The 24211-nt window shown below is 54.6% G+C and overlaps 2 protein-coding genes across 11 annotated transcripts; both read right to left on the bottom strand.

The window, feature by feature from the left end:
* Positions 1-1321: 1321 nt before the first annotated feature.
* Positions 1322-4327, bottom strand: STOML2 (stomatin like 2). Of its 4 annotated transcripts, none has more exons than XM_040963247.1 (10): positions 4296-4327; positions 3796-3933; positions 3330-3429; positions 3168-3226; positions 2980-3081; positions 2708-2842; positions 2458-2602; positions 2257-2336; positions 1890-2018; positions 1322-1590 (listed from the first exon to the last, which is right to left on the bottom strand). In XM_040963247.1, exons 2-10 carry the CDS (start codon positions 3823-3825, stop codon positions 1453-1455), a joined length of 918 nt encoding a protein of 305 aa, XP_040819181.1. In that variant the 5' UTR covers positions 3826-3933; positions 4296-4327; the 3' UTR covers positions 1322-1452. The 4 variants fall into 4 exon arrangements, with proteins under 4 accessions (XP_040819181.1, XP_040819178.1, XP_040819179.1 ...); XM_040963244.1 differs by lacking the exon at positions 4296-4327 and adding an exon at positions 4180-4288; XM_040963245.1 differs by lacking the exons at positions 2708-2842; positions 4296-4327 and adding an exon at positions 4180-4289.
* An 804-nt stretch (positions 4328-5131) lies between these two features.
* Positions 5132-16783, bottom strand: FAM214B (family with sequence similarity 214 member B). Of its 7 annotated transcripts, XM_041004312.1 has the most exons (10): positions 12285-12525; positions 9076-9219; positions 8185-8831; positions 7880-8070; positions 7690-7748; positions 7391-7496; positions 7109-7267; positions 6819-6887; positions 6549-6724; positions 5132-6422 (listed from the first exon to the last, which is right to left on the bottom strand). In XM_041004312.1, exons 3-10 carry the CDS (start codon positions 8753-8755, stop codon positions 6269-6271), a joined length of 1485 nt encoding a protein of 494 aa, XP_040860246.1. In that variant the 5' UTR covers positions 8756-8831; positions 9076-9219; positions 12285-12525; the 3' UTR covers positions 5132-6268. The 7 variants fall into 7 exon arrangements, with proteins under 7 accessions (XP_040860246.1, XP_040860244.1, XP_040860243.1 ...); XM_041004310.1 differs by lacking the exon at positions 12285-12525 and adding an exon at positions 16689-16783 and having other exon boundaries at positions 7883-8831; XM_041004309.1 differs by lacking the exon at positions 12285-12525 and adding an exon at positions 16280-16353 and having other exon boundaries at positions 7883-8831.
* Between the last annotated feature and the right edge of the window lie 7428 nt (positions 16784-24211).

The following is a 24211-nucleotide window of genomic DNA, read 5'->3' as shown; positions in this document are numbered from 1 at the left end:
AACAAGGAACTTCCTGCAGGTCTCCCACACGGGTGCAGGATCCCAAGGCTTTGGGCCGTTCTCGACTGCTTTCCCAGGCCACAGGCAGGGAGCTGGATGGGAAGTAGAGCTGCTGGGATTAGAACTGGTGCCCATATGGGATCCTGGGTGCGTTCAAGGTGAAGACTTTAGCCACTAGACCATGCTGCCAGGCCCTTAATTTACATTTTTTAATGGAGGAATTCTGTGGTGGTGGTGGTATGTGAATCTTAGGCTATTAAAAATCAAACTTTTCAATTTCTCATGATAAAAGCCCGGGCACAGGCTCAGAAGGTAAGATGCTGCTTAGAAAGCTTGGGTTCAATCTCAGCTGCACTCCCAGCGGGCTTCCCGCCATGTGCCCCTGGAAGGCAGCAGGTGGCAGCTCAGCTCCTTAGGTCCTTGCCACCTAAAGGAGGCCCAGAGGTAGTTCTGGGCTTCCACCTTTGCCCTGACCTGGCCTCCCACTGTCGCATGCATTGAAGTGAGCCAGTGGGTGAGAGGTCTTTACCTCTGCCTATGAAATAACAAACAAAAATTAAGCCAGCACAGTCTTTAAAAACCCAGCCTAAATTTTTGCAGTGGCCGAGTCTTTCCACAAGCCCCTCTTCCCCCATAACCCACCTCCAGGTGCCGCTTGGCTTCTTTAACTGGTGTATCCCCAGCAGCTCCTCTGCGCTCACATACACTCCCACGACCTCTGCATTTACAACCTGTCAGCCTCTCCCCAGATACCCCCGGTCTATCTTGCCTTTACCTCCTTCCTATCTGTGCTCTAACCAATTGGTGAGGCCTCCCGGAACACTCTTGCTGGTATCACAGCGCATCCACCACAGCCTGGGTCATCTTCCACCACTGCTTCTTACCTGACTCTGGGACGGCACGATGTCTGGGTGTGGCACTTTCCTAACTCTGGCGTCTAGGGTGAAGGTTGTCACATGGCAGACACAAGATATGTTTTTGAATGGATGTCCATGAAATGCCCTCAGTCTTTGAAGACTAAGCATCCAGCAGTACTACCCTGCCAGGGAAGCCCTTGTTCCCATGAACAACCTCCCACACCTGCCTCTAACACTTAGTCTTAACCTGGCAGGAAGCGGACTACACGTGGGCAATGCAGTAGATGCGTGGTTTGTATGCTCCATCACATCTCACAATTTCTCTTGAAGACAGCAAAGATGCATTCACTCTAGAAGCTCCTGGAACCATCCCAGCATCTGCCAAGACTGCAGAGCGGGAGCGACATCCAAGGAAAATGGCAGTGACTTTCCTAACTTCACTCCCCAAAGAGGACAGTTTCTGGTTTGCTACTGGTGAGTTTATTACATGATTAAAGTTCAAATAAAAAAATAAAAACTGAAATCTTCACAGAGAAGCCACATGCAGAATCCACAAGTGTTGCTTCCCTGGCTACCAGAGCCCGCACGGCCTCCACTAACTCAGCTTGACTCGATCCAGTTCCACATCTAGACCCGCGTCTGTGCCTTGGGCGTCTCTGCTGTTTCCACGGGAGATGGAGTCCTGGGCCGCAGGTCCTGGGGCTTTGGTGAGGGCCCCATACACACCCATGGCCTGAGAGGGACAGAGAGACAGAGAGAACACGGCGATTTCAGACTGCACAAGGCACAGCCCAGCCTAGCAAGGCCCATAAAGGCAGAGGGGTGACGACTAGGACTAGTGAGCTTGCTTTGTCTTTTTCCTTTTTCCAGTCCCAGACAACAGCTTTGTGGAGCTGGTTCCAGGAACCTGTAAGCCATCAGGGCATGGGGCTCTGGGAGCACTAGTATAGTTTATCCTATGCACAGGAAATAAAGGCCAGCCCAGGGCCCCAGTCCCCCGAACGCCTCAGTCCCTGGCACTGGTGCTCTAACCTGAGCTACCATGCTGGTGACATCGCCAGGATTGGAAGGCAGCAGGATGGTATTGGAGTCCTTGGCCAGTTTGGAGAAGGCGTTGACGTACTGCTCAGCCACGGTCAGCGAAGCTGCTGCATTTCCATTCTGGTGACACAGGGGAGAGAAAAACAGCACGGCTTTGGAGAAGGGGTGGCGCAGAAGAGAGGCAGGATGCCTACACAAACACGCTAGAGAGGGCATGCAAGTCATTCTGCGCGACACCAGGGAATCTGGCTTCACAGAGGCCACCAAGGAAAGAACGCACCCCCCCCCGGGGGGGGAAGACGAGAAAATGCTTTCGTGATCCACTCTTGTCCCGCACTGCCACCCAGGGGCCTCTCACGTGTTGTGTCAGAGCCTCAGCCAAGATACGAATAGCTTCAGCCTTAGCCTTAGCCTTGGCTAGAACAGCACTGGCTTCTCCTGGAAGAGAAGAGACGAAGGCTGACCCACAAAACCACAACATCCTAAGGTTCCCAGGCCCAGTCCCACACCCTTCAAAGCCCGGATCCTGCTCCTCCCTCTGCCTCTACCTGCATCTAACCTGCTGCCTGATTGATCTGTTCAGCCTTCTCTGCCTCCGAGGCCAAGATCTGGGCCTGTTTCTTCCCTTCTGCCACATTGATGGCCGACTCCCGGGTCCCTTCCGACTCAAGGACGGTGGCCCGCTTCCGCCGCTCTGCCTCCACCTGCAAGCCCCCAGCAGCTTCCAGTTAGAGCCGCAGGGATATTCTTATGCACCCCCAACAGGGCAGGGAGCCCAGGACCTCCTCCTCCCTCTTCTCTGGCCCCACCTGCATCTGCATGGACTCCTTCACCCGAGGAGGCACATGGATGTCCTTGATCTCATAGCGGAGGCAGCGGATGCCCCAGCAGTCCGCGGCCTGGTTGATGGCATCCACAATGCTGGCATTCAGGGACTCCCGCTCCTGAACGAGGAAACAGTATAAGCACTAGAAGCCTCAATCTACCTGTCAGAGCGAGACCGAGCTGCGAAAGGCCTAGTAAACACAGACTGCACCGGACTTTGGGCCTTCAAGCCCTAACTCTGGCTCAGGTCACTTACCCGGAAGACTTTGTCCAAGGAGAGTTTGCCGAGCTCGGACCTCATGGTCGTCTGAGCTAGTTGGGTGACAGCATATTCAGGATCCTCCACGCCGTAGCTTGCCTGGGAGGGGACATGGAAGGTGTGTAGTTAGTCTGGGTGCACAGATTTTGGTGAGAAAGGTAACTAAGCAGAAAGGAGGCCGATACCTTGTAAGGGTCCATGATGCGCAGGTAAAGGACTCCATCGATTTGCAAAGTTACATTGTCTTCAAGAGTGAGAGGGGAGAGAAAAGCAAAAAGGTCAGGCCCTCAGCCAAGCAGCAGGAGTCTGCAGACATCACAACACCCCTTGCTCCCTGCACCCCTCACCCAGAGTCACAGCTGACTGCTCCGGTACATTGATGACGATTTCCTTGAGACTCTGCACGTAGCGGATTCGATCTAACACCGGGATGAGGATGTTCAAGCCCTGGGAAGAGTGGTCAGGGGTCCTCAGAAGGGAGTCGGGGGGGGGGGGGGTCCCCGGATGACACATGCTGGGGGAAGAAGCCCTAGCCAAGCCATGTGTCATCAAGAAGCTACAGGAGGGCTGCTGGGGGAAAAACCAAGCACACTGGAAGGTAAGATGAGGTCTCATAGCGCAGGACAGTCTAGGAAACAGGAGCCGCAGACAGATGGGGGTAGGAAAGTAGGCCGGCACCAAGATCGGGGGGCTTTAGGAGCAAGGGCGGTCACCTAGGGATGGGCAGCCCGCTCCTGCTGACACTGGCCCCAGAAAGACCCACTCCCACAAGCGAGGGGACCAGGCACCCGGCGGGCCACAAGGGGTTCTCACAGGCTCCAGGATCCGGTGGAATCGGCCCATTCGCTCCACCACCCAGGCCTCCTGCTGAGGCACAAAGAGGACCACGGTGTTTCGGGGCAATCCGGAGGAGGCGCGGTGCGGAGCGCGCACAGACGCCTGCACAGAGCCCTGAAAGACAGACAGCAGTCAGCAAAGCCCCCGCCAGGCGGGCCCCACGCCCCGCGAGTCCCCAGCGCCTTGCCCTAAACCACGACCCTCAGCGAAGGATCCTGGGGGAGAGACTCACGTGGGGACCATGACCTCCGACCCCAGGTCTCTACCAAAGTTGGAATCCCGCTCCTTCCCAGCTGGGGGAACCCAGCTCGGACTCTCTAAGTTCTGTGACGACTCTAGAGAAGGATGCCTCGCTCTCACCCTCAGCAAAAGGGCTCCGGTGCCCCGCGCCGCGCGCGCCAGCATTTCCCACCACAGCGACGACCTCCGGAACCAACGAGACGAGGGAGCAGAGCGGCCGTTCCCGAAGGCCGAGCCGGAGCCTTTCCTGAGGCAGGACCACTCCCCCCCGGACGTCCTTCCGCCCTCCCTGTCCCCTTGCCACGCTCGCCCAATCAGCGTGACTCGGCGGAGCGCGCCCGCAGCTGGCCCCTAGCGCGTTCTTTCCTCGGCGTGCCCGCTGGAGCGTCTAGACTCGCTGCCCTGCGGTTGCCATAGCGACGTTCTCTGGTAGTCCTGCGGTGCGGCTCCCAGATCTCCCGCTGGGGACTGACCCCCCCCCCATCCTCGTTGCCGTGGTGACTGAGCCTCCCTCAGCCCGGCGATGGGGCTCAGGTCTTCCCCTCCCCTCCCCAAGGCACCACACAGTTCTTTCTGCCTGTTTCCCAGTCGGGGGCCAGTCGGGGGCCAGTCGGGCCGGGTGTCCACGCTTCAGGGTCCAGACAACCTGTCCTGCAGCTTGTCACCTAGCAGACAGCCCCGAGGCTCTGACCTGCTCGTCAGCCTCACTGTACACTATGGCACTGGAATTCTGAGCAAGTGAACAGGGGCAGAACCAGCGTGAGAATTCGGATCCACAAGCAAAGCCTTAAAAAAAAATTTTTTTTTTTTAATTTGAAAGAGTGACAGAGAGATGTGTTTGCTGGTTCATTTCCTAAATGGCTGCAACAGCCGGGGCTGGGCCAGGACAAAACCCTCAGCACCACCAGGCCAGCCCCAGAGAGTTGAGCTTCCCCCACACCCACCCCCTGGTTCAGAGGGAGACCAGGCCTGGAGCGGCAGCGCCTGCGCTCTAGCCTCTGGGACACAGTGCTGAGTCCCCCTCCCACAGCCCGCCTTCCTTCTCACATCCCCCAAAGAGAAGGAAGAGGAGTTCAAGTTTCCAAACAAGAATTTATTCTTTCTCTTAAATTTTTTTCTCTTAAAAAAAGTACCAGGTATAATTTTTTTCCTGTTTTTGTTTTGTTTTGTTTTGTTTTCAAGTTTCAGCAAAACATTTGTTCCTCTTAGCCCAGCCCCACCAAGTCTGAGCTGAGGCTGGGTCTGAGTGTGGAGTGGGGGGTCTGGGGGAGTTGGGGACCATGTGACTGAGTCTGAGGGGGGCTCGCTCACCCCAGCTGAGGTAGGTGGGTCAGAGTCTGGTCAGGTGAGAGAGGCACCCCAGTCTTTTGCCCTGACTCTGCCCCTGGACACCTTCCTCAGTCAGGACCCCAAAGCAAGGAGACACAGGCAGAAGGAGAAGGACCTGGGGTCAGGGGTCCTAGCCCGCGGGTGGCTAACCCGTGTGTGTCTGCGTGCGTGTGCTCTCCCTCTGTCTGCCAGACACACAACCACAAACACAAACTTGTGCACATGCGCGCACATGTGTGAGTTGGCTTTCAGAGATGGGTCAGAGGTGAGGGAAAGTGAAGGGAGTGGGTGAGGTCAGGGGACGCTGAGTCTCTGGCTAATGACTCAGTCTCTCTGGAATAACCCCTCTGCCTGCTGCAGAGGGCAAGCATGTCTCCTCCTGCCCTCCCATCAGCCTCTTCTACTCCTGAGATTGGAGTGGTCCTGGGAGTGGGAAAGGAGGAGGTGGGGTATGTGTGGTGATGACAATGATCAGGTGTGGGAGGTTACCAAGGCAATCCAATTTGAATAAATTATAAGTTAAAAAAATAAATAAAATAATAAGTGGCCCCTGCCCAGGACAGGGAGGCAACGCTGGCATTGACTTGCCTGGGAACTTGGGACAACCTCAGGGTAGCTCCGGTTTCTCCCTACTACTGCCTAAGACGGCCTGGGAAACCCAAGAGAGGGGCAGGCACACCAAGTCCCCGGAGTAGGGCAGGGTGTGGATGGATCAGAAGCTTTGAAACCCCCAAAGAGCTGACCTCGCGGGGGCACGGGCATGGTGAGAGCTGTCACACAAGCCTGAAGGGTCTCTCGCCATGTCTCCGTGTGTTTACTAGGTCCCGGGTGGAACAGGAAGGGCAGCCTGTGGGCTTGCTTGGGCTTGGAGCGCCTGCCCTCAGGGCAGAGGTGAATAACGTGGATTGTGGGGGGCCTCGGTCACAGCCTGCAGCTCATACGGGAGCCCCGTGTCCAGCTCCAGGCTCCGGCGGGAGAAAAGCAGGCGGATATCTCCATGTAGGCTTACACGGCCTGAGCGGGAACTCCGGAACCTGAGGGAGAGCAGTGTGATCAAAGGAAGAATCCCAAAGGTGGAGCGGCAAGGGGAGATCCTAATCAGGGTAGGGCTGGCTGGGCCTCCTGGGGGCTCCCTCTCTGCTCCCAGCTCGGGGTCTCACCTGAGGTGCAGCAAGTAGCAGAGGAGGCGGTGGGCGGGGCTAGCATCTCCCTCCTCACCCACAGGCACCAAGAAGAGGCGATGGCGCAAGAAGGTCACGTGGGCAGCAGGCATGTCCGAGAAGTCGAAGGTCACGAGGAACATCTTCACCACAGTCTGGTTGGGGTTAAATAAGGTCTGGGGACAGGACAGTACTGGTTGGTGAGGCCCACAGGCTGTTACCGTCTCCCCATCTGTCACCCCATCCGTCACCCCCTTAGGGCAGACTCACCACTTGGATGGTGCCCACCTTGGGCACGCTGTAACCCTTCCTCCCCAGGGAGTTCAGATCCACGATGCCCTGGGAAGGTCATGGAGCCATCAGCCAATGTGGGGGACTAGGGAGAAGCCTGAGCTCTGAATGCCCGTCCCCCCCCACCATCTCTCCATCTCCACTGCTGCCAGCTGCATTCCCCAATGGACTGTGCCTCACTTCTAGGTGAGGAGTTATTCTTGCCCCTTCTTCTTCCCCCACTACTTCTATCCTCTTCTAGCTCACTTCGGGTTGGGGTTAGGGCCTACCAGGAAGGGGGCCGGGGCATTTTGCTCAGAAATATTGAAGAAGGTGACAGTGACAGGCAGCGTGACATGCTGGGGGCAGTAGGACCCACTAGCTCCAATCTCCGCTGTGTAGCCCTCGATGTGGCCAGAGGGTGCCAAGCGTCCTCGCAGCAAGGATTCCTGGGGTTGGGGTGAGAGAAACACCAGTTCTTACCCACTCACAGCTCATCCCACTGGCCCACTTCTCCCACGAGCCCTCCCTCCCTCCACCCTAGCTGCCAGGCCTGGGGAGGAGGGAGCTACCTCAAAGTTGCCCAGCAGGGCACGGCTGACAGCAGGGGTAGGAACAGGGGAGGCACTGGGAGGGCTCAGCAGGCTTGGGCTCTTCCGGAGGCTTCGAAGGGAGCTCCTGGTAGAGGGGGGATACATTCGTAACAGGAGACATTCTGGGATTTCTGCCCCCTGTCCTTGGCTCCCACTCTTTGCCATGGCCTTAGAGCTCCTGCTCTGGGGTCCCCTGGTTTCCCTGATGTTAGGAAAAGGATAACAGGTTGTCACCCCCATTCTCAGGAACGGGAGAGAGGGAAAAGCTGGTTACTTACAGCTTCAGACGACGGGCACCTCTCAGCCTCCGCCCTACAGGACTGCAGTCTGTTGAGTCCTGTGGAGATGAAGGATTAGCAAGAGGAATCGTGGAGACCAGGGGCCTCATCAAAAGCTTTCAAAGAGGTATCACCCCAGTCCTCCACCCTCCCCCACCCAAGTACCCCTTTGGCAGGGACATTGACTTACTACCAAAACGGGCTCCTTGGGTCCGGGCAGCAGGTGGTTCCAGAAGGGTGTGACTTTGGCATCAGAACTGTTGGCAGCAGGAGGGTGGCCCAGGGTTCCCCGGCGCCTCCGAGGTGCGGGGCCCTCATCCTCAGAGCTGACATCCAGGGCTTCTCCAGCAGGAAGCAGCCTTCGCTTGGTGGGGCAAGGGCCTGGAGGGCCAGGGCCAGGGGGGGTGTGCTCGGGACTGTGCCCATTGGCAGGGCCAGGGGACTCCCTAGGCCAGGGGCTGCCCCCATTGCCCACCCCAGCCACGGGGCTCTTACCCCCTGTTTGTGCAAGACTGTGCAAATCAGTGTCAAGTGTGTGCAGCTGGCCCGAAGGGGCTGGCCCTGGGGACTCCCCTGGGGAGCGCTGTGCCCCTGGGTCGGGGGAAGCCCAGTCTCTGGTGTGCAAAGTATTGCAAGAAGCATTTGACAAGGACCAGGGGGGAGGTGAGGTGGCACTACCTCCCTGCTCCACAACACAGAGGCCATGATGGGAAAAATGCTGGCTGGCCAAACCCAGTCCCAGGCCAAGGCCCTCTGGGCCCAAGAGCCTCACAGTAGACGGTTCTTCAGGGGGTCGTCCCTCTCTAGTCCCCAGCCCAGGGCCTCTCTTCAGCTCCCGTGGACCCTCAGTGGGTGGGGCTGCTCGCTTCAGGGCCCTGTGTGTCTCAGAGGCACCAGCTGGAGGGGCAAAGATGGATACCTGGTAGACCCCGGGGGATGCTGCCCCCCCTGCCGGGCTGTAGCCCATGAGCAGGCCACCCTGGAGGGCCCCCTGTCTGACTGGAGGCTGCGAAGGGCCTGCCTCTGGCTCTGAAGATGAAGACGGCTCCGCCTGCACGTGGCGCATGAAGCCCCGCCTTGGGTCAGGGGGGCCCCCCTCCACGGCCTTTACACTGGGCCTGGGCTGGGGGGCCTGGGGACATCTGTGCAAGAGAAAAGAATAGATGGTCAGAGGAAATCCAAGAGTCTTTTTCCTTCCAGCTGAATTTCAGAGCCTCCCCGGCCTGAAGAAGTTGACCTCAAGGGGCTCCTGGGGAATGGGTGCAGGGGTGATATGACAATGTACAAAGCCCAGGAAGGGTCCCTAGGAATCCCTGGGAGTGTGGCATGTTTCCCTGGGATTTCTTATTCAATTGATACCACCCTCTCCCTCTCTTCAGTTCTTACCCCGATGAAGAGGCTTCAGGCCTAGCTGTGCGTCCCTTTTTTCTGATGGATACCTTGCTCCCCTAACTTGCAGTCTGGTCCATGCCCGCTGCACTGGCAAGGTGACTGCCACCATTCCGTGCAGCTCCTGGGCTCAGCTGGACCCTGAAGAGAAAAAAGCAGATATAGGTCAGGGTTCCTGGAACCTTTGGTAAGGCCTCAGCCTGGTCGTGAGCTAACAGAGTTCACTCCAGTATGTCCTCCTCCTGCCTCGGAACTCTCTGCAGAAACAGAAGGGCCCACATGTGGTGGGCAGTGGCACAGTGGTTAACAAGCTGCTTGGTACCTGCATAGTTGAGTGCTTGAATTCAAATCCCAGCTCCAAGTTTGAGTTCAGCTTCCTGCTAATACATGCCCTGGGACATAGCCATGATGGCTGAAATACTTGGATCCTCGCTGTTCACATGGGAGATCTGGATCAAATTCCTCGCTCCCAGTTTCCACCTGACCCTGTCTAGCTGTTTAAAAAAAAAAATGTACTTATTTGAAGGGCAGAGTTACTGATAGAGAAGAAAAGACAGACACCTTCCATTTTCTAGTTCACTTCCCAAGTGGCCGCAATGGCTAGGACTGAGCCAGGTCAAAGCCAGGAGCTTCTTCTAGGTTGCCTATGAGGATGCAGGGGCCCAAGGATTTGAGCCATCTTCTGCTGCTTTCCCAGGCCATTCACAGGGAGCTGCATTGAAAGTAGCTGGGACTCAAAACAGGCAGTGGCTTTACTTGCTATGCCACAATGCCAGCCCTAAGTCCCAGCTATTGTGCAGGGCATTTGGGGAGCAAATCAGTAGATGGGAGACCTCTGTCTCTCAGCCTTTCAAATAAATAAAATTAGTTTAAAAAAGGAGTCGGGCAGGCATTTAATTGCACAGCTAATTAAACTGTCATCTGTGATGTCTGCATCCCAGATCAAGATGCCTGATCAAGTCCCAGCAACTCTACTTCCAATCCTGCTTCCTGTTTATGCATCTTGGGAGGAAGCAGATGTTAGCTCAAGTGCTTGGACTCCTGTTACCCACATGGGAGACCCAGATAGAGTTCTGGGATCCTGGCTTTGGTCTGGCCCAATCCTGCCTATTGTAGGCATCTGAAGGAGTAAACCAGGAAGCAATCCCTCTGTCACTTTGTTTTTCAAGTAAATGGAGATAAAGTTTTTAAAATGTCTAACTAAATACAAAGAGTGGAAGGAGGGTTCCTACTTGTCAGGGCCACCATTTTGGAAGAGGGATGAAATAACTCCAAAATGCAAGAGATCATCCCAGCTATGAGGGCACAGATTCTGCTCTCTTACTCAAAGCCACTCGGGTTGTACAACTTCACGTATGTCTCTCCCTAGAGGGGTAACTGCAAAGGCAGAGGTGTTACAGTCACACCTAACAGACCTCAGGCACTTCTGGCTGGCTCTTGGGCATGCAGTGCCTACTTGCCTCGGGTAATCTGTCTCTTTAATAAGAGGCAACAAATCTTACCAAAAACAAGCAGGTGGGGGAGGGATGGAGGAATGCCAGAGAGCACTTTCCAAGGCCTACCCTTCCCCCAGGCCCTGCAAGCCAGAGATAAGGCCACACCAGTCAGTCAGCTGGAAACAACCAGGCATGCCAGGCCCCTCCCCCAGCTCTCACACACCCAGTACACTACAACCACTGCTCTTCTGTCAGGGTACAAAGTGGGCTCCACCGACAATGAGTCTACCCTTAAGAGGCCTTCCTATGGTGGGAAGACTATTAAATTGATATACCTATCCTAGACCTATGCTTCCTCCCTGGCCAAATGCCAACCCCTCCAGAAAGTTCGTTCTGTCCACCCCCACCTCCAACCTCTAATCAAAATGATCCCTCCCTCCTGAGACTTCCCTTACAGCAGTGGGTCTACCTCCTGTAACCAGTGCCAGTTCTGCTCTCTCCTGGGGGGGCATGGCATCCTAGATTAACCATAGGGTTCCTTAGGAGGTATGTGCACAGCTCCAAGCCTGGGGCAATGCACACAGCAAGGCATGGGAGAGTGGCACTCCAACCCCAGAGGTCTGGCAGCTGTCCTGAAAGCATAGGGGAAAATGCCCCCAGGGTGAGATGGGAGATTCCGCCACAGACATGGAGGCAGAGGTAAAGGGACATCTGTGCCCAAGGACGGAAAAGCTCACCCACATCCAGATCCCAACATCACACCCCACACTTTTCCATTCTCTAGGCTCTCATGAGAACTAAGATTCCCTAAGAAAATCCTGGCTTGCTAGTCGTGGGTGGGTTGGCTGGAAAGTACAGAATGCAGATGGCAGCTCACTCATCTCCACCCCTCCCCTCTGCCTGGTAAGCCATACAGATCCTTTTCCCTAGCACCTGCACTTCCGGGTCATCCCAGTCGCCTGGGGTGTGGGGGAGCCGGTTGATGACAGGATGCCCTACTTGACCCCGGCGTGCCTAACATCTGCTCATTACCCAAGCATCCTCTCATTCCCGCCCCATCAATTCGCTGTTAAGACTCATTCCTCTGCCACCCAGCCAGTGTGGCTCTAGACTCTGGCTTCAAGCTGACTCACGGGGCAGGACTGCAGAGGGGTAGGGGGTTTAGGGCGAGGTAGGCCAAACCTCACTCAGTGCAGGGGATGGGCAGCAGCTGGCATCAAGCAGCTGTGCCAGGAGGTGGCTGGCAAGGACTACAGCTCCCAACATGCCCAGGGAAGAAGGCCAGCAAAAACAACAAGTCCCAGAATACCATGAGGTCTGTATCCTCAGGCACCTGCTAGGCCAGGAAGGTGGGTGCGGGTAGAGGGAAGAGCCTCAGGTTCATTCTTCCCTTCCCCTGAGTGCTACCATTTCTACCCTGTAAAGGAAGGAAATTTCCCCGTAAAGGGAAATTCCTTTCCCTATGCCTGTTTTCCACCCCCATTCAGTGCAACCAGAACTATTGCTAGTTGCTACACATTTTGTCCCTACAGATATCTACACTAAATTAAGGGACCACCACCGCGGGTAGGAAAGTCAGCCTCTAGGTCCTCATCTAACAGGCAACAGACCTCCAGAACCCCCAGACTCATCTCTACTCCCGGACTCCTTGTTCTGGCCCTTCTCCCACCCCTGGCTTAATCTCCCAGGTTCTTTTCCTTCCCGCACAGCCTGGGACAGCCAACTGGGGCCGTCAGACATATGCTCTTTCCCTCCTAACATACAACTCACCCGGCTCCCAAACTGGTTCCACTGAGGCGGCCGCTGCTCCAGACCCTTCCGTCCCGGTCCCCTCCCCTTGGATCCCGGGTCCTCCCCTGCCACGGGCCCCACAGACAAAGGGTGGCTCAGGCTGAGTCCTGCTCCGCTAGGCTCTTCCAGGATCGGCTTCGTGGGCAACACCAGCAGGCCCTCAGCCGCTGCCGCGCCCCTCCCCGCGACGGTCCCTCCCCGGGGCCGGCCCGGCTCCGCGCCGCCGACTCCACGGCCCCTCTGACTCACAGGCCATTTCCTACCAGCTGATGGGGCCGCCCGCCCCGCCCAGCGCCCCGCCACCCCCGGCGGCGCCACGCCCCCTCCCAGGCCACGCCCCCGGGGCCAGCGGCCGTGCTCATTGGCCCGTAGGAGGCCAGCCTCCCCGCGACCGCGGGAGTGAGGCACGCCCCCTCCAAGAGGCGGACGCCTATTGGTCCACAGGGGGGCAGGCCTTCTCTGCGTCGCTCCTCCCACATCCTTAACCCTTCATCTGCCCGAGGCCAAAGCAATTCCGGGCTCTGCCTTGTAACACTCCCCCTCCACATACAAGCACTTCTCAACACTCTCTCCTCCACTCTTTTCTGAGGCTTGTTCATAGGGTTTTCATAGGCACAGTTCGAAAACTCCCAAAGTCATATTGCCTTTATCGTTCCGGATCCCAGACTCCAAATCTGCCCATCTGCCCAACTCCACTCCTGCCTGCCCACCTTCTGTACGGGAACTTCCCAGCCAAGAGGACAGCTAGGAAGCTTCCTGCATGCCAGGCAGAAGAAAAAAGAAACAAAAAAAAAAAACCCTGCGATGCGATGAGATCCTGTCCTCTTCCAGGCTGAGATCCTGTCCTCTTCCAGGCTGACCAATGATCTTTTGCTTCCTCCATATGGATGTTCTGGGCCACACTGTGGCACAGTGAATGAAGCGGCCACTTGGGACTCTGGCCAATGTGGGTGCCCATTTGAGTCTGGCCTAAAGCGTGACCCAGACCTGACTGTAGCAGCCGTTTAGGGAGTGGACCAGCATATGGAAGACCGCTCTCTTTCTCTGACTCTGTAGCTCTTTCAATTAAGTAAATAAAATACACCAAATAGATCAATAGATGAAAGGGACCCAAGCGCTCCTGAAGGGGTGACATTGTTATCTCTGAACTCCCAAATAAGATGAGGCGTCCCTATTCCTCCAGCCAGCCCTCTTTCTACTCAGAGCACAGAGGGGCAGAGCGCCCACGAAGTGCGCTAAGAAGGCAACTGGTGAGAAGGAGCCCAGCTGTTGGGAAGGAACTCACCCCTTGATTCCAGGTTCCCTCCACACTCCCCAGGTCCGGCCCAACCCCTAGCAAACCAAGGGCAGGCAGCACCAGCTTCCTAACACCCCCCCTTGGGCGGGAAGGAAAAGATACTTCTCAGAGGGGCTGCTCCAGAGGAATCTGAGAAAATAGAGTTCTACAGAGAGCTGCCCAGGAAGCAAAAGGCAAACAGCTGAGTCACAGAGGGAAAGTCCACCAATCCTTCTGGAGCTCCGAGGCCACCTAAAGCCCCAGGTATTTTTCCCCAAGCCTGTGTACAGGTTGGGGGAGGGAAGCAGGGGGCTCCAAGGCCCTGAGGCTGTTACTGGAAACTAAAAAGAGGCTTTCCTTTTACTTCCTCCTTGTGATGCCCGGGGCTGAAGTGGCGCAGCAAACAAGTCACAGTTCTTCCAAGCGTGCTTTTCCTCCAGTCAGTTCAGCGGGGTGGGGGAATCTGTTACCAAGAAGATGTTTTAAAAGCTGAGCTGGCTTCCCTTGGACTGAGGTCCTTGATGGTTCTCCGAATGTGAGGGAATAGGAGAGATACCCTGATCCAAACTGCAGAGCAGTCCTGGTGAGAGCCTACGCACCTTTGTAAGAGCTAGCTGGGAAGACAGGCCGAGGTAGAGAACAATGGAAGTCGGTGGTAATCCCCCAGCAACGCCATGCTTTTCCATCTTCCTGCCACCTTGGAGGCCCAGATCTCTGTCCCTTACAAAGGTAAAGGGTCCGCAGAAGGGGAAGCAGCCCAGTGCTAGTCAGAGACCTAACTGTCCTCTGCGATCAGCTGGCTTTGCTCTGTGTGTTTTGATCAAGGTCTGTCTATCTCTCTGGGACAAGTACACACAATTTTCTCCCCTGATTTAGATCACCAGTTCGGATGACAGCATCCACTTTGCTCATGGTCCTATGATGGCAGGTGCCATCCGGCCCGGCACGTGATAGCTGCTCAGTAAACTCAGGTGGAGAAAGCAGTGGGCCTGGGGCAGTAAATGGCGATCTGGAATGTTCCTAACTCCTGCTCTTTGGCAGAGTAGGAGGAACTCACAGTCTTCAGTTTCTATAAAACAAGGGGTCTGTATAAACAACACTCCCGGGGCGCCTTGGGAAGCCCAAAGGCAGGGCACTGGGGCCTCAGCAAAGTCGATGCCTTTCTCTCCACGCCCCACCCACTCACAGAAAGCCGCCCAGGTCCTGGGGAAGCTGGAGGGAGGCTGCCCTAAGCTCGCCCTCTCTCAGAAACTGTCTGGGAAGCAGTGTTGCCATAGCAATCAGCTCCTCCTCAAAAGGCTTCAGCGGCTCTCCTCTACCCCACCCTACCCCAGGGCTTTGTCTGGCTTCAGCAACCTCCCCCCCACCCCCACTCCAAAGCCAGTCTCAGCTACCAGGATGACTGTGTCAGGAGGCTGGCTTGGGGCCCCTTTCAGCAACGCTGTCACACTCATTCAAACTGCTGTGTGGAAAGCGGGCCTTTCCCACCCTCTCCTAGTCAAGAAAAACCTTGGCACAATATCAAGTCCCCTCTGGAACCAGAGGTGCGCCCAAGAGGGTTAGTTCCAGCCCGAGGAGGGGAGACACTTGCTCCTCCCAACCCCTCCCGCCCCCGTGGGGTTCAGCTTACCCTGGGGCTCACCTCTCCCAACCTGAGCCCTCACGTGCCCCACCGCTTTCCCCTCTCCTGTACTGTCCTAGGATTCCTCAGCCCAGGGGAGGGAACATGTTTGTGGCAGGTGTTACCATGTGGCCACCGGTCACTAGAGGGTCCACTGGGAGACACCCTATTGGAGCCTTGGGGGTGGGGTCTGAGCCCTGCTGCTGGTTACCAGGGTCCCTGTGGTCCCGGAGTACAAAGTCTCAGGCAGGGCACAGCTCCTCACGGGGCAGGGACCAGGCCAGGCCCCAGGCAAGGAAGGAAGTGGGAAATGAGCACACCCAGAACATAGGGCAGGGCAAAGAGGGGGAGGGGGAGACCGAGGCCAAGACAAGGCTTCTGGGAGGAACAGGAACTAGGGTGGGGAGTTGACAGGCACCCAGTGGGTGAATGGTCCTCGGGGACATCAGCCAGGGGCAGAAATCTCCATCTCCACTAAGGAGGCAAGGCCGGTGGGGCTTGGCTCCCTCTCTGAGTGCCCAGGTCAAAAGTTGGAGGTAGCAGCCGAGCAGACAGGAGCACTACAGGCCAGCTTCTTCACCCCATTAATTGCATCACCCTCGCTCCTGGTACACAAAACACAAATGTCTTCCTGGAGTCCCCACACTGCCCTGGACTGCTACTTTCTCAAAGTAGCGGCCTTCTCCTTCCGCTGCCCTCCTCCTTCCCACGGGCCTCCGACCCTCCCACCCTCAGGACCACCAGCCCATCTCCGTCACACAGCTCCCCCCACCCCCAGCTCTAAATCCCCTCCCCCTCACAGATCGCCTCCCCCCTCCACAGCAGACAGCAACCCCGCCCCCTAACATTGTGCCTCGCGTCCCCACAAAGCACACCCGCCCTGTCCCCACAAGGGCCCACGGAGAACGCAACTCCCAGCCCAGACACCAGGAGCCCTCAAGTGCCCCCTCAACTCCGGCTTCCCCCTCCCCCTACAAGTCTCCAGAATCGCTCATCCCTCAAGGCGTCCCCTCCTCCTCCTCCGCCTCGGTCTGCCCAAGCGCACCGCGGCCCTTCCACGCGCACCCCGCCCCACACCTGCACTTCCGAGGGTCCCGTTGCACTGGAGGACTGGGGCAATTAGACCAGTCCCGGCTGCAGCCTCGGCCTGCAGACCTCGCCCCTCCGGCCCGAGCCCCGCCCCCACGGCGCCCCGGCCCACCCCCGCCTCGTCCCACCTCCCACCTCCCCCCGGCCGGTCCCCTTTCCTCGTTTCTGTGATTCCTCAGGCTCCGCCTTCCGGAGCCCAGGTCCCGCCCCGGCCCCGCCCCCTCGGCTCGGCGCCCGCGTTCCCCAAGATCCTCCGCTTTTCCCGGGCTCCGCCCCTCGGGTCTCCCCGCCCCTGGCCCCGCCCCCTGGCCGAGACCCCCGAGTCCAGGGCGCGCCCCGTCCCTTCCCGCAGCACGCCCGCCGCCCCCAGCCTCTCCCCTTCCCCCGTTCGCTTCACCCGGGCGCCCGCGCTCCAGCCCCGATCCGCCGGCTCTGATTGGCGGCGGCGGCCCCAACGGATGACGGTGCAGACAAAGTGAGGGCAGCAGGTCGCCCGAGGTCCCGCCCCGGCCACGTGCGGCCTCTGTGATGACAGGTCTGAGGGGCGGGGCGGGCCCGAGCCGGCCGTGCCTTCCCGAAGCCTCGGCGCCGCCGCGAGCCAGCCGCCCGAGGAGCGCAGCCGCGTCCCTCTGTGCTCGGGACGTCTTAGGTCAGCAGGTGCACAGGCCCGGATGGGGCAGGGCAGCAAGGGGGTGCTCGCAGCCTCGGGGCTAGGGCGGTGGGCTAGGGCGGTTTGGAGGCCTGTGTATCGGGAGGAGGTCTGTATTCCGGGCTGGGCAGGAGGACTCGGGGCTGTACCTTGTGGAGTCAGCGGCACCGGGAAGGCCCTTGCTTTGTCCGGTGTCGGGGAGTTGGCGCTGGCCTGAGCCCTCCCTCCCCGAGAGGGAGAACAGGGCGCTGCTTCGCACGCACCGCTAGATGGCACACAGGACACGTGCAGACCTGACCCGAGCCGGGGTCGCTGAGGAGCTGGCGCGGTGAGACCCTTCAGCAGGTTTACTCAGGGTCCTGGGTGTGCTAGGCACGCACAAAAAAACACGCAGCGTTTTCCTGACCTTAAGGAATTTGTTTAGATAGTGTAAAATACTTATGTAATCCTTGATGAGTTTTATAAGCTGTACGGATTTGGGTAAATTATTTTAAAAATGAATAGATTTGTATAATTATTTTTTAAATTTTTATTTATTTATTTTTGGATAAATTATTTTAAAAATAATTTGAGGTTGATGCGATGGCTCAACTGGCTAATCCTCTGCCTGCAAGTTCCAGCATCCCATATGGGCATTGGTTTGTGCCTTAGCTGCTCCACTTCACACCCAACTCCCTGCTTGTGGCCTGGGGAAGCAGCAGAGACTGACCCAAAGTATTCTGCACCGACCCGGGAAACCTGAAAGATGCTCCTGGCTCCTGGCTTTGGATCAGTTTAGCTTCACCCATTGCATTTGTGTGGTGAACCAGGGGATAAAAAAATCTGGACCTCCGGGTCCGGCACGATTGCATAGTGGTTAAAGTCCTCGCTTTGCACGCGCTGGGATGCCATGTGGTCTCCAGTTCTAATCCCGGCAGCTCCACTTCCCATCCAGCTCCCTGCTTGTAGCCTGGGAAAGCAGTTGAGGACGGCCCAAAGCCTTGAGACCCTGCACCCGTGTGGGAGACCTGGAAGAGCTCCTGGCTCCTGACTTCAGATCGGCGAGTACTGGCCGTTGCAGTCACTTTGGGAGTGAATCATCAGACGGAAGATCTTCCTCTGTCTCTCCTCTCTGTATATCTAACTTTTCAATAAAAATAAATAAATCTTTTTTAAAAAAAAAATCTTGTCTCGGGTTGTTATTGTCCCGCAGCGATACACTTGGTGCACGGAGCGGATAATAACACACGTGGACCCTGACTGAAGGTCAAAGCCGAAGTTTATTAGTGGCATCAGACTTTATACACTGAGGGTCATATGGAGTAAGGGAGGAATTATTGAACTCATCAACAAAACCCATCAACTCTCCATACTCTTGTTTGGAACTCCTTTTGTTTTGTATATTCTACCAAGTGTTCTCATTCACATGTGGTCCACTCAACTGTTCTCATACAAATGACATCCAGTCAGGTATACAAAAGGTAGCCATTCAGTTGTTCTCATGCAAATATTATCCAATCAACTGTAATCCTGTGCTCGCTGATCTTCTAGGGTCACAACATCCTCCTATATCCGGTCTCTGCAAATCTGCTTTTCCAATAAAAAATAAATGAATAAATCTTTTAAAGAAAAACTTTTAATTTTAAAATAATTTTATTTTTTGTTTTTTTTATTTGATTTTTTTAAAAAGATTTATTTTTATTATTTTTTTATTGGAAAGGCAGATATACAGAGAGGAAGATCTTCCGTCCGATGATTCACTCCCCAAGTGAGCGCAATGGGCCGATACTATGCCAATCCGAAGCCAGGAGACTCTTCCGGGTCTCCCACGCAGGTGCAGGTTCCCAAAGCTTTGGGCCGTCCTCAACTGCTCTCCCAGGCCACAGGCAGGGAGCTGGAAGGGAAGCGGGGCTGCCGGGATTAGAACCGGCGCCCATATGGGATCCCAGGCGTGCAAGGCGAGGACCTTTAACCACTTGCGCCACCGCGCTGGGCCCTATTTTTTGTTTTTAAAGACTTATTTTTATTTGAAAGGCAGAGAAAGGTCTTCCATTCACTGGATCACTTCCCAAATGGCTGGAAACCAGCTGCAGCTAAGCAAAACAGGAGCCAGGGCCAGGAGTTTCCTCTGGGGCTCCAATGTGGCTGCAGACACCCAAGAACTTGGGCCATCTTTTAACTGCTTTCCTAAGCCATAGGCAGGGAGCTGGATGGGAAGTGGGAACAGCTGGGACATGAACGGGGACCCATACAGGATTCCTTTGTTACAGTTTCCTTTGCTACTGCTGTACCAGAGCATCCACCCTTTTAAGTATTAATTATATTTAGAATAAGTTTAGATTTGCATAAAACTTATAAAGGTAATATTGTTTTCACTCATATAACCAAGACCCAATTTCTCTAGTGTTAATATCTTACGTTATATGGCTCATCTGCTACAATTAGTGAGCTGATGTTGATACATTATCATTGATTAAAGATCACACTTTATGGAGACTCTTTAGTTTGGACTTTAGTTTCTTTTCTGTTCCAAGAAACCCACCCAGGCTAATACATCACATTCAGTCATCTTGTTTTTTTGGCTGTGACAGTTTCTCACACTTTTGTGTTTGTCATGACCTTGACAGGTTTGAGCAGTGTTGGTCAGGTTTTTTTTTTTTTTTAAATTTATTTTTTATTGGAAAGTCAGATATACAAGGTATACAGGGAGGAGAGAGAGAAGAAGATTCTCCATCCCCAATTGGCCATAGTGGCTGGAGCTGAGCCGATCTGAAATGAAGAGCCAGAAGTTTCTTCCGGGTCTCCCATGAGGGTGCAGGGACTGAAGGCTTTGGGCCATCCACCATTTTCACTTTGGGGTGAGTACACCGACTGAGGAGGGAGGTCTCAGTGGCTGCACAGGCCCGGGACACACCCACCACTGTCATTGAGCAGTGGATGAAATTGGGGAGGGGTGTGACTTTGGGTCTGGGGGTTTAAACTTCCTGCAACCTCTTGGCTGCAGGAGGGTCTCAGGACAGGGCGTTTCATGCCTGGACCCCAGACGCCAGCCACCGCATGCATGTGGTGAGCTGTCTCCAGGTGGCCAGAGCGCCATTTGGCACCAGGCTCTGCCTGCTGGCCACCCAGCCGGGAACTCTGGGGCTTTGGTTTTTTGAATCGCTGCTTAGGTAGCTCCAGGTTGAACCCACTGTGCTTCTGGGTTCTGAGCCAATCCTTAAGATTCCCATGACCGTAACTCTTCCTTTGTAGAACTTGTAAGCACCTAACATTGCTGAGCACCAAACACCAGTTCATGCAAAAGCTAAGGCTTGGGGCTTGTCTATCAGGATATCATATTACCTGATATGATGGTGGATGAGCAGACAGGTCACATTAGGCATGGCCATGACATTAACTAGCACTCGAGAACCATATCCAGGGATAGATTCTGTGGGGGAAGTATGGGCCAAACCCTGCGAAATTCTAGCCCCACTGGTTAACTCAAGAGTCTGGGTGGTGATGGACTAAGCTAGGTGTAACCAAGGATCTTGCCATCAATCATAGGTAAAGGAACCCGCAACAGTCTGGGCTGGTCAAGGCAGCAGCACCCAAATGTGCATCCTGAATAGTGTGTGGGGTGGGCTGGGCTGCAACATTCACCAGTTTATACAAGGCCAAATGGAAGGCTAAACTGCGCTGGGCACTGGCCTAAAACCCGATGGCATGTATGAGAACTGGTCTGGGAGTGGATCAAGTGGAAGAACTTGGGAAACTCCCCTGGCGAGTCATAGCTCCCACTGGTGAACATATGCTCCAAGCTGGGCAAAGTAGCCTCAACAGCTGGCTAATGTGTGAATTGGTAATGAAAGGGAATGTACTGGGCAGGACTGAGCAAACCTTAGCCTACAAGCGAAACTAGAAACCAGGATAGAGCACAGGTCATGCTGAGGGAGGCTGTTGCACCTACTGGTCTGCGTAAGTCAGGGACGCTAATCCACAGTGTCTAAGGCAGAGGCTGGGACAGGTGAGGGGCTGAGCCAAGCTGAGTCAGAACAACCACCGGCATGCATGTGATCTATGCCTGGGAACAGGCCCAGTTGGGGAGCTAAGGGGACACCATAACTGGGTTGAGGTTCCCACCAAGGGGCGCGTGGGCTGGAATGGGGGCTGCGTTCTAATCAGGATACAGTTGTAGTCTTCCTTGGCACAAGTGTGGACTGGAACTAGATGCACCAAGTCGGGCCAGACTCCAACACTGTCTGGTGACTTGGAGGACCAGGGTAGATGTAGGACGGACTAGGCTAGGTCTCAACTGCTTCTGAGCCACGTGTGAGCCATATGTGGGTATGGACGAACCATGGCTGGGCTGAAACATCCAACAGCAAGAACCAGCTTGGGTTGAAGGCCAGTCAGGAAAAGCCACTGTAACTGCTAGGACAGGAGGTGAACTGAGTAGTACTGGCTGATGGACCCACTGGTATGCACGAAAGCTGGCACTTGGAGGGGTTCTGATGGAGGAGCCTGGGCAACTCCTCTGGCAGGACACAGACCCGGCAGGTAAGCACAAAAAGCAAGATAGGAAACAGCCCAGAATAGGCCATGGAAAGTTTCTCACTGGCATACATTTGGCATGGGTTGGGGGCAGACCAGGCTGAATCAGTTCATGTCATCCACTGGCAAATCTGAGCACTAGAACAGAGTGTGGGTCAAGCCAGGTTCTGTTGCGACAAAAACCAGTGCACAATACAGAATGCCAAGGTGAGTTTGCCTGTACTGGATGAGACCATAGCACCCAACCAGCACGCGTGAGAACCAGGAAAGGAGGGGGAAGAGCCAGCAGGAGAAATGCGTTGGGGGTGGTTCCTTTGCTGGACAGCTACTCCCACTGGAGAGCGTGAGCTGGGATGGGGCAGACCAGACTAAGCAGGGCTACAACACCTGTGCACCTCATGTGGACTAGATCAGGGAAAAGCCAGGCTGGGCTGATTATTCCTACTGGTGCAAACAAAATTAGAGTGGGTGAGGGTTGTTTTGGTTTAGCCACAGCATCAGCTGGCAGAAGCTGGCACTGGGGGCTAATTCTGTCAAGCTAAACCACAGAACCACCTGGAGAGTGCATAATCTGGGAGTGGGAGAGGCCTGGGAGGGACATAGTGGGCTCTTTCCTCTTGGGTTACCAATCCCATGGGAGGACACGAAAATTAGGACAGGGGCTGGAGTGACTAGACAGAGAGGCACTCAACATCCGTGAGGTCTGGATAGTTGAGCTGGTTAGATGGAACTAAGCTTTAACACCCATTGACATGTACGAGAGCCAAATGGGATGTGGGACAGACTGGACTAGTCTGCTACACATACTGGCAAACCAGGGTAGGGGCAGGCCTGGTGGGGGTTATTGTGGGTCGCTCTGACTAGGCTGCAGCTCCCACTTGTTTAAGTGATGCTGAGTATGTGCTGGACAGAACCAGGCTGGACTGCAACACCCATTGGTTCCAGTGGAAGTCGGGGCTGAAAACAGAACCAACCCAGCAATTGCAACCACCAGCTGATTGGGGCGATGGACTGTGCCAGGCCCTGTACTTGCTAGTACATACAAGAATCTGGTCTGGGAACACCTCAGACAAAGTTTCTTTGGGGATCTTCCCAATCAAAATGCCCTGGACTAAGAACCCTAAACCAAGAAAAGACAGAAGACAGAACAAGTCAATCAACCACCTCAGCTATATGTTGGCAGCAAAATACTGGGCAAATGGAGACTTCATGATGGACTATGTCAATCAGTGGATTCTTCAACTACCTCATCATGCTTGGAGTGGCGAGATTGGCAGCAATTCATAACTAGTGAGCTATTGAAACCACTTGAGCAGGTATCTCATAGCATGCCCGACATCCAGGAGCTGGGGTGGGTGGGAAACTGGATGGGGCTTCTCCCTCAATATCCCCCTTTATCTCAGATACATGAAGGAAACAATATGGAAATAATAGTCTAACCCACTTTCCTATAGCCTTTGAACATTTTTACCCTAATTAACTATGTAAAGATTGTCAGAAACATAATACAAAATGAAAAAAAAAAGTGGTTAGACCATCATGTCATGTGGAATGAGAGAAGTCTTCAGCTGAATGAAGTCTTCACTGCTATACCAAATGCCTACATGGTGAGTTTTTAAAAATTTATTCATTATTGAAAAGGCAGATTTTTACAGAGAAGAGACAGATCTTCCATCCACTGGTTCACTCCCCAAATGGCTGCAGAGGGCGAAGCTGAGCCAATCTGAAGCCAGGTGCCAGGAGCTTTCTCCAGATTTCACATATGGGTGCAGGAACCCAAAGCTTTGGGCCGTCCTTGACTGCTTTCCCAGGCCACAAGCAGGGGGCTGAATAACAAGTGGAGCAGCTGGGACGCAAACCAGCATCTCTATGGGATCCCAGTGCATGCAAGGTGAGGAGTTAGCCACTGAGTCATCTCACCAGACCCACATTTATATATTTTTTTTAACTTTTTTTTTTTTTATTTAAAAGGCATTTTTTATTTCAGAGAAAGAAAGATAGTGAGAGAAGGTCTTTGATCTGTTGGTATACTCCCCAGATGGCCGCAACAGCTAGAGCTGAGCTGATCCGAATTTGGGAGCAAGTGCCCAGGTACTTGGGCCATTCTCTGCTGCTTTGCTAGGCCATAAACAGAGAGCTGGGTGGGAAGTAAAGCAGCTGTGTCAGCTGGAACCTATATGGAGTGCTGGTGCCACAGGGTGGAGAAAGCTTTCTGTGCCATAGTGCTGGCCCCAAACATTGATAATTTTGAAAAAAAAAAAAGTCTTATTTTAAATATTGTTTTATTTTTGTGAGGGATTAACCTATATGGGCCTCTGATTAGAGCAGGGAAGGGTCAAGTCTGGAGGAAGGTAAGTAGGACAAATGTTTCAGTTTTTTTTTCCTTTTAAAAATATCATTTTACTTTGATGATCTTTATATAGCTGATTAGGGCACAAAGGGTCAAGGGCTACAGGAAAGTGGATAAAATCATTGTTTCAACATTTTCTCTCTCTCTCTCTCTCTTTTTTTTTTTTTTTTTTTCTGTATCTGATGTAAAGAGGAGATAAAGGGAGAAGCTCCACCCAGCCTCACAACCATCCCAGGGTCCCCGAGGTGGGGCATGCTCCAAGGGCACTGCTCAAGTGTTTTTTTTTTTTTTTTTTTTAAGATTTATTTATTTTTATTGCAAAGTCAGAGATATACAGAGAGAAAGAGACAGAGAAGAAGATTTTCTCTCTGCACTTCTCTTCATGGTTGGGATTCTGAGATCAGCAGTT

This window comes from Ochotona curzoniae, unplaced genomic scaffold (assembly GCF_017591425.1).
Source record: "Ochotona curzoniae isolate NIBS_2020 unplaced genomic scaffold, NIBS_Ocur_1.0 scaffold_3208, whole genome shotgun sequence".
Classification (NCBI taxonomy): domain Eukaryota; kingdom Metazoa; phylum Chordata; class Mammalia; order Lagomorpha; family Ochotonidae; genus Ochotona; species Ochotona curzoniae.
Note: the sequence above shows the minus strand (reverse complement) of the source record. Positions and strands in the feature narration are given on the sequence as shown.